At 38.5% G+C, this 13,338-nt stretch overlaps 1 protein-coding gene across 10 annotated transcripts in view; it reads left to right on the top strand.

Annotated features, from left to right (window-relative positions):
* The window catches only part of IKZF1 (IKAROS family zinc finger 1), a 66,539-nt gene extending 54,775 nt beyond the window's left edge, over positions 1-11,764 (top strand). For 8 of the 10 annotated variants that reach the window (XM_030480744.1, XM_030480716.1, XM_030480726.1 and 5 more), the window contains 3 exons: positions 967-1,092; positions 5,556-5,690; positions 9,872-11,764. In XM_030480744.1, coding sequence (XP_030336604.1) covers positions 967-1,092; positions 5,556-5,690; positions 9,872-10,578 — 968 coding nt within the window. In that variant the 3' untranslated portion in view covers positions 10,579-11,764. The remainder of the gene's footprint in view (positions 1-966; positions 1,093-5,555; positions 5,691-9,871) is intronic. The other 2 variants (XM_030480764.1, XM_030480753.1) reach the window with 2 other exon arrangements.
* Positions 11,765-13,338: the final 1,574 nt, after the last annotated feature.

The following is a 13,338-nucleotide window of genomic DNA, read 5'->3' as shown; positions in this document are numbered from 1 at the left end:
GTCCTGCCCTGGCCCAACTCAAGAAAGTGTATTTTTTAAAATACTACTTTGCCTCCCTCTTCCTTACTGTTACTGATTTTCATGGCTGCACAATTTTAAACATAATTTTTCATGTATACCTGAAATTACACCCAGACACTTCTGGCAAACTTAGGATTCAGTAACTACAGAGACAATGCATAAACTGTAGATTGTGATTAGTTCTTGCAATTGGCTAATTGACATCAATACATTATAAAATAAGTTGGATGTCTGAGTCTGATTTTCACGTGAGAATTTGTAAATGGAATTCAAAAGTTAATCTGTGTAACCATCTAAAACTGTGAAATCACATATAAGGTGACAGTCTTGTCATGCTAAGACAGAAAATTCACATCCACAAGTCTATGAAACCGTATTGTTACTGCGAAATTCCTGTAACTACCTGCATCTGGATTGGTGTAATACAGAAAACGTTTTCTCATGCCATGTCTCTTGAATTTCCAGAAGCAGAAAACATGTGGAATCTAACATTGTCCTAAAAGGATTGAGCTGATTGTAGTTACATCAGAATTGACATTCAGTCATGGGCAGGTGTCTCTACCTACGCTGTCAGTTCCCCAATGGCAGTCTCTGTGGGAGCTAGGCACTACAGCAGCTATACACAGATTTTCAAAGGTGTCTCAGTTTCTAATTTGTGCAGATGCCATTTTTGAAGATTTAATGTCTCAGACTTTATCTGATGTGAATCATCTAAAATCAACTTGCAGCACCCACAGAACTGGCCTGTTGATGTGAAGATAATCAACTAGTTTTCCATTAGTTTGGGTTTAGGTTTTGGGTTGGGTTTGTTTTTTTAACAAAATCTTCAGTTCACCAGAGCATGGGTTTATTTTTGGGATAGGTTTTGTTCCTGTTCTTCTTACCATTATTAATAGACTGTTGAATACCTCATCTGAATCTCTCCATTGATTGTGTTTTCTGCAGTTGGCAAACCTCATAAATGTGGATACTGTGGTCGCAGCTATAAGCAGCGCAGTTCTTTGGAAGAACATAAAGAACGCTGTCATAACTACCTGCAAACCATGAATATCTCAAGCAGTCTTTATTCAGGTAATGAACGTGTCCATTTGGAGATTAACTCTGTCCTGTCATGTACACAGAAAAAAGAGTGCAAAAAGAACAGTAGTACCATTTGTGGCATCTTTTGCATTGGGGAGGCACATACCCACTCCCTTTGTATGATATTGCATCTGGATTTAGTCTATATTTGAAAAATATTTGGCTGTTGTATTGTTTTGTTTAGCTCAAACAAAAAGCCAAAGCAAAACTCAGGTGTGTAGCAAAACACTTGCAAGACATGGAAAATTTCAGTTCACCATCTCAAGGCAGTATGACTACATCATCTTACTACCTTTCCCTTTTGCCCCAAGTCCTGTATTGCAGTACTCTTGTGGATGTATTCTTAATAAAGGCTTAATATTAGCGTTCTGGGTAGGGCTGCAGAAGCTTCCACACTGCACATCTTCTGTCCTTTCCAGGCACAGCTTAAAGGGCTTACTTGACCACTGAGACCAACTCATTTAACAAGGATGAGCCATCTGTCTTTGATCCCACTTTTCCAAGCATGAGGACATGAAGCCAAAGGCATTAAATGCAGCTAGTTTGTCTGAGATAATCCAGAAAGGCTAATAATTTGTTGATAGCTTTCTTCCCAACCTCCTTTTTAAAAGAAAACTGGGGGGATGTGGTGAACTGTTGTGCTTCTCTGAGAGATCAGCCTTATGATGAAGGTAAAGTCCATTTCTCGGAGAATATCAAACCTAAAATTATGCCCAGAAATATAGCAAGCAGATATTGGGGTTTGGATTGGTTTTTAACGAAGATCCTAAAGTTCTATCTGGGATTCGTCTCAGTAAATAACCATAAAAAATCCCCTTGCATGTGCAGTTTTAGATAGAAAATATAAGATCCATCTCCTGTGGTGGAGTTTCAGCCCATCCAGTAAGTTACACTTCTTGTATACCTTTTTGATCCTGCCAGTATATGTTATTTGGCTTTTCAAATTATGGAAATGGAAGGTTGCCTCTGACCTATTTGCAATGATGCCTCGTTTAATATTTTGTATCTGGACAGAACCTGAATATGTTTTTACATGCTATCAAATAATGTAAAGTATATGCACGTAATGATAGCAGCAAATACAGCTGAGATGCTTCTGGCAAACAGCAAGTTAGAGCAACAACCCTTCTAATTTTATTGAGAGGCTGGAGAATGTATGTATAAATAGAAAAGCTCAATGTAATACACAGTAGGCAGCAATACTTATTCCTCAAATAGGTGATAGGATCTAGAAGCAAATATTCTGTGTTAGTATTTGAATTTTCAGTGTCTGGCACATGGATTTTAATGCCTGCACACAGAACATGAAAATCTGAGTGGATGCATAGCTGAACTACTACTAAAGTCTTAGTAAGCAAAAATGTCCAGGTGAAACTGGTGTCAGGAATCGTAAACTTTGATAAGGAATAGTACCATTTTAGAGATGGACTTTTGTTTATAGAAAATCATGACAGGAGAGTTTACACTAGCTTAGGACCGAATACCTAGTATCTCAGTGGGATGAAAACTTGTGGAATTCGTGAGTGCTTCCCAAGAATTACTTCTTCCTTGCATATACTGAAAGTATTATATAAATCCATATTTAATATGAGTGCTTTTTCAAATTAGGAAAAAAACCCCAAACAAATAGAGGATTAACTTCAGAGTTTAGACCTTGTATCCAGCCAAAAACTTCACTCTTAAACAAACTGAGTTCTCAGAACTAATAAATCAATTTGTTTGTGTTTCTAAAAGAGGAAATTTTCCTGCATTTTTTTCCTAGTATTTTTCATTCTAATCTATTCTACTTCACTGCAAACATAACATTTTATCATTTTGCCATTTTACATTATTTCTCTTATAAACTCAAAGATGAAAATGTACAATGAAACAGTTGAGAATGAGTAAGTGTCCTGGGATTTTTATTGCATTCTACATTATATCTAGAAAACCAAATAGCCATACTACCACTGTTCTTATAATATTTCAGGGTGTGGTATGGAGCTATCAGAGCCAAAATTCAGGCCCTTCAGACTCAAAAAAGTCTGTACAAAAATCGCTAGAACATCTGATTTGATATTCTGCTAGATTGGGATTGCTTTGCACAGCATTTTGAAAATACTTTGTGCAGTATACTTCGAACAGTCATCAGTTGAAAGGATCCAAACTGGTACAAGCTTTTCATCAGCTTATAAATCTAACAAATATAATTGATATATCATAAATATGAAGTATTTAAATAAGGGAAAGATCCAACAAAGAGAGTAAAGAGGGGAGCAAGAGATTGTATTCATATTTTAATTCTTGTTTGCTTCCTTTAAGAAAGGAGGTTCAGCATGAAATTAGGAACCTGCTGAATTTAATGGCAAAATTCTTATTTTAGAGGACTAGAATCTCACTCTCTATGTGAAGTTCTTCTCTTATGGATATTATTTGGAGTCTTGCATTTGGGTTGAATGGAAGTGTGCTGAAGTCTTACCAGGCCTATATAAAATAGCAGACAACACAGTTTACAAAGTTTAAAAAGAATTACAATTCTTCAGTCACTTGTGGATTTTTATTTGAAAAGATAAAATGATTTTTTTTTCAGTTCACAGACACCAAATTACAGAAAAATCATTACCAGATCAGTAGCAAATTTCAGGGGGGTTCAGTTGCAAACGCTTGAAATTAGTATGTAATTTTTACTTTTCTATATAGCAGCTTTAAAAGTTTTGAGAGTTGAATACATAACTTACCCCCTCTCAAATTGATTAGAAATGGAATGTTATTATATCCTGAACAGATATTTCTTGATCATTTCCACTTTTAACTAGCAATTCAATCATTTGTTTCCCTGTTGAATAGGCTGCTCTGTCCCTTCCTGAAGTGATATGTGGAAGCCTTAGCCAGCACAAGATGCTGGCATGTGCTTGTTCAATAATGACTAGGTGCCAACAATGCCCTTTACTCTTCTTCAACTTTATGATCAAATTCGGCTCATATCTTATATTTGTCACAGTCTTCAGAATCTTATGGGGCTGGGGCATAATTCCATGAGACTCACTGTCACTGTCACTGCAGTATGTGTTACTGCAGCAGGGACTGCAGAGTTGCGTACTCTTCAGTTTGGTACTGTGGAGTGTTGTTGTCTAGGACACTTTAAGTCCTCCTTCTAATTATCCACCAGACCCTGATTTCACATCTTTCAGGAACAATGAAACTTTCACAAACATCCTTTTATGTCAGTGGTATATTGCCAAAACAATATTGCATAGGAACAGCATGTTCCCCACTATTGAGAAAGACCCAGGTGTCAGAGTAGTGGGTTCTGTGAACCAGTAAACCCAGTGATAAAACAAATTCTCACCAGGCACACACAGAAGGCAAAATGAAGCAGAGTGGTGCATCCAATTGAAATAGCTTGCAGAATCAAATCTAAAAGTCATCTTTTGCTTCTCCCTTTAATAGCAACTCACAAGTTCAGGAAAAATACCTGTATCCTAGTATCAGATAAAAGTAAAATTAACCCCTTTCTCTCCTGTCTCTGACCTCCCTTACCAATTCCCTCCTTTTCCCCTCCAAAAAAAACCCAAACAAAACCAAACAAAATCAGTTAATCAATCAATTTTGTTGTGATCTTGCTGCATATCACTTTTCCTTTAGATGTTGGAAGTGAGAAATACCTTTCCGTGTATTTTTCATAGTCATTGCTTTGACAATGCATTTTCATACATCCCTTCCCTTTCTGCAGGAAAGTACTGAAGTAAAATGTAGTGAAAGTGAAATAGTCTCCTTTTCCTTGAGCCTTACAGCTGAGCTCCTTTCTAATTCAACAGTGTCACAGCAGCAGCAGGAGGTTGGGAAACAGGTTTGAGTATTGGATATCAGTGCTCCCCTATGGATGTGACTTAAGCAACTTAAATTGTCATTTACAGTCTAAAATTGCATCAATGAAGTATAGAAATGTTTACTAGGGAAAAAGAAGAGGGTGGGGTGAAGGGTTGGTGTAGGTTGCAAATGAACCTTCTGCTGGAGATGAGAAGCATGTCCCCTTTTCCTGCTGAAAAAGCAATGATTATACAGGCAGTTCTGCTGAGAAAGGTGCAGAGGGATGGTGGGGGGACGACAGCAGGAGAATGAAAAGATGAACTCCTTTATGTCCAGTATAATGTTAGGACCTCATTTATTTGCAGAAATGCAGAGTGGCTCTAGAACAAGGGTGGAGGGATTACATTACATACAGACAGATGCCTTGCAGCTGCGATCTCATTTTTGTATCCTAAAGGAGGGAAACATGAACATGTACATAGATTGATCAGCATGAGTGACTTTGTTAACAAGAGTCAGAATCATCCTGTGTCTGCAGTGGTGAGCTTCTCCTTCCAGTTGGTTGGGAGCTTAAAGACATTAGCTGAGAAACAATAACCTGAAGACAATAGTTCCATTAAAATGGAACAAGCGTGCCTAACCCTTCTGATGTCATTTGATTTCAGTCATAAAAGAGGATACTAACCAGAGTGAAATGGCTGAAGACCTGTGCAAGATAGGGTCAGAAAGATCCCTCGTGCTGGATAGACTAGCAAGTAACGTCGCCAAACGTAAGAGCTCTATGCCTCAGAAATTTGTTGGTAAGAGTTAAACGTTTGCTGTCTCCTAAAAAAGAAAACAAAACCAAAAATCATCTCACAAGATTTTAACTTTTGCTTTATGATTTTGATTTTACTTGTTTTACTAAATTAGCAATATCTATAAAAACAGATACAGAGATGTGTTGGGGTAAAAAAAAAAACCAAACCAGACCAAACCAAAACAACTAAATTTCTCCAGCCTACATTTCTGTATTTTTAATTTTGCACATCTGGAGATTGATTTTAAGTCTTTTTTCCCAACTTTTTCTAATGCTTGTGGACGAGATCATTACATGATCTGGACAGGCTTTTGAAGTTGCCTTAAGAACCTGAAGATAGGAATAGATGTTTCCTATTGGGAAAGCATTTGACCACACTTTCAGGGTTATTTTATTAACATCTTGGATGACATTCAGATCTGGGCATATTGGTGTTTGTGAAAGTATCTGTGAGTAGTTGAACATAGGCTGGATGATATTCTTCATCCCTTTATAAAGTCTGTATACTTTACTTTTATAGCCCAAAATAATCATGGAAACAAATAAAACCAGGTCTGAGAATAATACCTAAAAGATCTTTGGGCACATTCTATAAATAATGTAAAAACTTCATGGCCTTTTTACACCTAGTAGTTTTCTGTCTTAACAGTAAAAAAAAGTGGAGGCTACATGTATATTTTTCTGTTCCGTAAGTCTGTACCAAATAGTGGTCACATGAGTTTTGTGTGACACACAGACAGTATTTTGTTAGCTATGTAGAGTTAGTCTTACATAAATAAAAACATGGGAGATCAGAGGACAGCATCTACTCATATCTAGTCAGATTCTTTTATAATTCTCTGCATGTTCATTTATAATATCATTCTATAGGAGACAATTAGAGAAAACTGAAGTTTTTGAAACAAAACACATGTTAAGAAGGTCTTCAGTCAAAAGTCAAGGCCAAAAACAATCAGTTATGGGACAGAAATTCCAAATATACCTTCTTCAATGAGGACACAAGGGTGAAAGGAAAATTAGTATTTCTGAGACAAGGAAAGGGGAATCTCAGCTACGACAGGAGGTTTGAAATGGAAGTCCAAGATTTTTTTAACATCCAAAGGCAACAATTGCAGGAGGTAGTCAAGGATAAGAAATGCTTATGCTTCTTAAAGGACAAAAGCTGTAGTAGAGGTAGTTACCAAAAATATACCAATTACATGAAGCAAACCTGATTCATTTAGACACTCTAGTACCTGGTTGCATTAGACAAAATACTAATTCTATGAAAGCTCCAGGAAGACTAAAAGTATTAAAGTTTAAAAGGTACTAGCAAGTATCTTATATGCGATGTATCTGTGGGTGTGTACTAGCTTTTTCATTCTCCTTTTCTCTCTTCACCCTGAGAAACAGTAAAGACAGCCAGTTTAACTACAAGTTTTAGGAGGGCAGAGTTTCTTGTCAGTTAGTTATTCAGGGTGTGGTGTAGGAAGACAACCTACTGGCAGCAGATATTTATGGAAATTTGTTAAACTTCAAAAGGATGAACTTTTCTGACAAGAAAATGCCCCCAAATCCTTTCCTTTCCAATCCTCACCTGCTGCTTCATGTAATAGGTACATTCCTGATTAACACAAGGTTGGGCCAGCTGGTCAGGAGAGCTTTTGTGTAATAAAACATGTTTATTGCTCCTGTAGATCACTGTGTCATCCCAAATCCCATGCTGAATTCCAGGGAGAAGGGGCAAATGGCACCCTTTGCATAAGGGAAAGATGATCTGCTGTTCACTCTTTTTTCTCAAGGCTAAATTCATTACCTTTCAAAAGTGAGATTGTTCACCAAGTTAAGAAAGTTATCTGTAAAATTCTCTATGTGTTCCAAACTGGAATAGCTCCCAGACCCAAAAGCAGAACTGTGCCATCCAAACCAGAGTGAGAACTGTAGGTGAGGTTGACACGTTTATCACGTGGAAACAATAGGCAGTAAAGAAAAGAGAAGGGTTTACAATTTGGTACCTGCTGCAGAACCATGAGCAGTGCAAAGCTTGAAGTGTATCAAACCATTAGCAGTTTAATTTACTTATGCTCTGATAACCACAGAAATGAGCTATTATTTTTAATGAGTACAAGTATTACCTGCATTGCCCAGATATAGAAATGATACCTGCCTACCTCAAGTTTGTGTCTGTTTCAGACACACTGCTTGGAAACAATTTTTCTTATGAGCACTTGACCCTCTCAGTCCAACTGCCAACTAGTTAGGCTACAGAAAGCAAAGACTACCCAAGAAATAGCTACTAAAATCATGCCTTCTAGATGCCTAAAATCTTGTATATAATGAAGACCAGTGCCACTTCTCAGGAGTATACAGTGCCCATGGAATATAAATGATTTTGACCTCATTTTTAGCTCCTTGAGTCAAGGGTATACATTCATATTGGCAGAGTTTTTCTATATTTAATTCAAGAGTCTTTCACAATGCCTATTTTGAATCTTAAGCCTTAAACTCTGCCTGAAGACTATAGCAGTAGAAAGGGTAAATCTGGAAGAAAAAAGAATGCACCCCCATAGAGGAGTGTTCACATTGGCAGAATAATAGAGAAAGGAAACAAGAGGAAGTAGAAGCTTGTGCAGCACAGCTAGAAGGTGTCTGTACCCTACATCCCTTGTAGGAACTTATGAAATGCTCCGTGTTTCTTTCTCTGCTTGCAGAACATGGACAAACTAGTATGAAACCATATCTTGTGGGAAATGTAGACAGCAGGAATTTCTACACTTTAGCCCCATCATTGCAATAGAGTCATGCTAGATGTTTTCTGAGCTCTTCACTGACTTCGAATAGTCAATTTGACTAGAATCTGAGTGGGTAATTCTTGTTAACTTAATTTGCAGATCTTCTGGTAAACTTTCCATGCTCATATTAGCATTTATTTTAGACAAATTAGGACTTTCCAAGGCCTACCAGCAATGTCATGCTGATTAGAAAATGGTGACAGCCCCTCATAGAGATGTTTGTGGCTTTCAGTGAATTTCCCAAGATCTGCAGAGCTAGCAAATCCATCCAGACTGTAAACAGGGTGTTATTGGTAGTTCCTAGGAACCTGTGGGATTTTTTTATCCCTTTGCATTTGTATAAATTTCTTAGGGGCCCGAAAAGAACATTGCTGCTTTACACTGAGAAGACTGTTTGGGTTCATAAAATCAGCATCTGTGCACTTAAACAGTTTCTTCTGCTCCTAAATTTTACTTTCTATGTCTTGCTTAGTCCTATCTGTCCTGGCATCTTGAGAAATTGTCGTGAAACTCAGCACTCAATACAGGGGAATCCAGCTATAAATACATAAGTGCAGTCTGATTTTAAAAAAGTTAAAGAGTCCCCCCTTATATTTGGTATCCCAAATCGAAGTTGAAGTTACAAGCAAGAAGTAATCTTGCTCTATATAGGGCTTTTTACCTCGTAGGAAAAATATATTCCAACTACAAATGGTCTTAATTTTTTTCCATGGTTCTTGGCTGCTCCTGTACATGACAACTTTTTGACTCCACGATTTCTAGAAACATAAGTAGCTTCTAGTAATGTGTCTACCATGGCTTATTTAACCAACAAGGTGGGGAGGGGGAGGAAATTGAAAAGTTAAGATTTTGTTAATTTTTGTCCAAAATGACATATAATCACTTTGCCAATGTGGGTTATTTGTAAGAAACTGAAGGTCTAAAACTAAACCACACAATTTCCACTATAAAATTGTAATATTTTGGGGGAAAAATATTGACAATGTGCTTCATGATCTGAAGCATGAAGGCCAGGCTGGCTGTAACTGTGCTGTCTTCACTGTCTTCACTAACCACAAAGGCATGCCTCAGTTCACTGTAGGAGGCAGATGAGGGGGTCCAGTTTAAAGGAGAAAGAGAGGATGGAGCACTCAATCTTTAGCTCTCATGAGTCTCCATACAATTAGTTCCAGGATCTGTTTTCATCTATTTGCTTTTCCAAGGACCTCAGATTATTTTCTAGGTTAAAACAAACAAAAAAACCCCACCAACCAACAATTTTTCTGACCAGCTGTATTAGAGAACTATGAATACCTCAGGTGGTATTTGACCGAGTCTTTTCTTCCATGTTGCTGTTTTATTAATCCATTACGTTTGGTTCCTTAATTACGAAGAAATCAACCCTCTAACTCCTGACTGTTTTTCACTACAGGTGAGAAATGCCTGTCTGATCTTCCATACGATGCCACCACCAACTATGAGAAGGAAAATGAGATAATGCAGACTCACGTTATAGACCAGGCCATTAATAACGCCATCAGTTACCTGGGGGCAGAGTCCTTGCGTCCCCTTGTCCAGACACCGCCAGGTGGTTCTGAGATGGTGCCCGTCATCAGCCCCATGTATCAGCTCCACAAACCTCTCGGGGACAATCAGGTTCGTTCCAACCATACATCTCAGGACAGCGCAGTGGAAAACTTGTTGCTGCTTTCCAAAGCCAAATCTGTCTCCTCTGAACGAGATGCCTCCCCCAGCAACAGCTGCCAAGACTCAACAGATACAGAGAGCAATAACGAGGAACGCAGTGGTTTAATCTACCTGACAAACCACATAGGTCCCCATGCAAGAAATGGCATCTCTATAAAAGAAGAAAACAGGCAATATGATGTCTTGAGGGCTGGTACTGACAATTCCCAGGATGCTTTTAAAGTGATCAGCAGCAATGGGGAACAAGTGAAAGTTTACAAGTGTGAACACTGTCGAGTCCTTTTCTTGGATCACGTTATGTATACGATCCATATGGGCTGCCATGGGTTCCGTGATCCTTTTGAATGCAACATGTGTGGCTACCATAGCCAGGACAGGTACGAATTCTCTTCCCACATAACTCGAGGGGAGCACCGTTTCCACATGAGTTAAAACTCCTCCAGCACATATCTAGCCTCAACAGCTGCGTTACTGGAGCTGCATGAGCCACGGCAGCAGCGAAGCACAAGTCAGCTGGGCTGTGAAAGTAACAAAAGAATCAGAAGTTCAGCTATCTTCTCCCACAAGAAAAGTTTTCCTTTTGGTAGCATGCATTGCAACTCAGTTTTCTAAAATGAGTACTAAAGTTTTTACTGAAAATGTTTGATCACCAAAACCCTTTAGTAATGTAAGTAGGAGCTTTTGTAGTCACATAGCTGAAAGCACTTCCCTTAACAGATGCTTCTTGCAAACCTCCCTTGCCAAAACTGCTAACCATGTGCAGGATGCACCATGCCAACGAGGACACAACGGGCAGGAGTGGCCAAGCTTTCTCACTTAACACCCTGAGCATAGGTCTCTTACACCAGATGTACTTTTTTTTGACTTCCTGGTATTATTTGACTCTTTTGGGAAGACTAAACTCGACTAAAGATGGAGGTGCCCACCTCAGATGGCTTCACAGACAGCTGGGGTGGGACGGGACCCTCCAACCAGAGGGTTCTGAGTTGCTTTGGTGGTAAACATAGAACGTTTCCACCTGCAAGGGTGCTGCCTTGTTTGTGTCACTGGGCAGGCAAGCGGGTATGTGAAAGATAAAAGAAACACCCTTGTAATATACTCTGTGAAGTATGAACTGCATTTAATGTATAGAAAAAGGGTATTGTTGGCTCTTTGAACAAATGTTTTCTCTCCCTACCCAATAAAACCCCACTTTTCGTTTAGCAACCCTTCCTCTCTCTGCATAAACAAGTTACAATGTATTTAATTGTTCTTTCTTTCTTTTTTATGTTTTACTTATTTAGAAAAGTATGATGTACAGTTGAGAAAAGCACTAGCTAGAAATATGTGTGGGGAAAGTCTCCTTACGCACATTTTTCATCTTTTTAAAATGCCTGGAAAATATCCAAATGTCCCTTTCTTACATATAAAAAAATCCCCTTTTGCTTGCACAGATGTCCTCTTGTAGATTCTGTGGCTCTACTCATAAGTGTTGCACTTAATTATTTTTAAAGCACTGACCCGAATTAAATCAGCCAGTCAAAATTTGTAGCCTTCTCCTTTCTTCCTGGCGCTTGCTGTTTAATGAAGGACCAAGCCCCACAAAGGTGCTGAGAACCCTGGCTTCCTATTCAACAAATCATTTCACCATGTGCTTTAAGTTACTTTTACCTCAGTGGAACTAATCTTAAGGTTAAATAAAAAAGTGTTTTGCTGAATGGAGACCAGAGACTGCAGCACTTGCAGAGTGTAGTAGAGTCCGCCACTCCGTGGTGGGTTCTGCTGCAGTTACTGTAACTTCAGTTAGAATAAAAACTTCTGTCTTTAAGTATACAAGATTTTAACCCCAAGCACAGCTGATATAAAAAAATACTTTTTGTAAAGGCTTTTACTGAACTTCCTCTTCCTAATAGTTCATTCCTTTCCCTGAGTACCCTCATACTTTAAGACTGGATAAAAAAGAAATTTTTGCAGCTGCCTAAAAATCTGCTATTGGTGCTGCAATACTTCCTGGGCAACATGCATAAAAATAACCCATTTTATTAACTTGATCTATAAAAACTTCCACTTTCCATAATAAATGGATATTCTGCAATAAACACAACCGTATAACCAACAAGACAGCAGTCTTGTCATACAGGTACATGTTCTCTGTTCACAAGTGCATGCAAACACATATATTTATTATAAAAGAAATTTGATGGAACCATGAATGCTTGTACCCCAGACAATTTGGCCTGATACGTGTAGCTATATTTGATATACATTTCCTATATATACAAACTATTACAGGCACACAGAGTTCCTTCTTCTGCTTTCACTTTTGCAGGTGTAAGTCAGGGGCAACAACACTGAAGTTAGAAGAAAGATACTGATGAAATAATGAGTTACAAATATATGCTTTTACAGTCTCATGTCTCAGCTTTTCATGCCAACTAGGACATTTACCTCAAACGGCACATGGGCACAGAAGTGTTTTTATACTGAAAAAGTGCATATGTGCATGCCTATTTCATAGCTTTGTCACCAGATATGAACTCTGTGGATGAACATCCGTAGACTGATGCACGTACCCACAACAGTGGAAGTAAATGACTAGCACATCAGGTAGGCTGGTACATGCAGGATGACCAATGACCCCCACAAAAATGAATAGTGTAAACTACAGGCCCAAAGGTTACGCCCTCTACTTCCATATTGTAACTCAGTTGCCTTAAGTGACATTGTTGCTTGTTTCCTTCCAGCCTGAGGCACTGTGCAGGGGGTGGGCACAGGGAATTGTGCCCCAGCTATGATTTTATCATCAATGCCTGCTACACACTTAGCTTCAAGACAGATTGTACCTGGCAACAAGGTATTACCAAATATTTTGTATAAGAACGACCTGAAGAGGACCTTCAAGGGGGGAGCTTACAGTGATGAATCCCCTTTATTTTGGTTTTTTTTTTCAATGAAGTTGAAATAGGTTCATTTTTTCATAGCTGGTAGGGGTACAGTCAGCTGTTCTTACCCCTCTCCACTTTTGATCAATACCAACCAACAAGAGACCAAGTAATTTCCCAGCCCTGCTGCAATGTCCTGTCTGAAGCTAGACATTGACTGCACAGAAATATTCTGCTTTTATTGCTCTTACACCATTTTCCTACCGTTCTTCGATTTAAGACACTGTATACCCCATGCCATAATTTTTTTTAACTCTTCATTTTAAGACAC

This window comes from Strigops habroptila, chromosome 1, assembly GCF_004027225.2.
Source record: "Strigops habroptila isolate Jane chromosome 1, bStrHab1.2.pri, whole genome shotgun sequence".
Classification (NCBI taxonomy): domain Eukaryota; kingdom Metazoa; phylum Chordata; class Aves; order Psittaciformes; family Psittacidae; genus Strigops; species Strigops habroptila.
The sequence above is the reverse complement of the archived record's forward strand: the minus strand, read 5'-3'. Positions and strand labels throughout refer to the sequence as shown.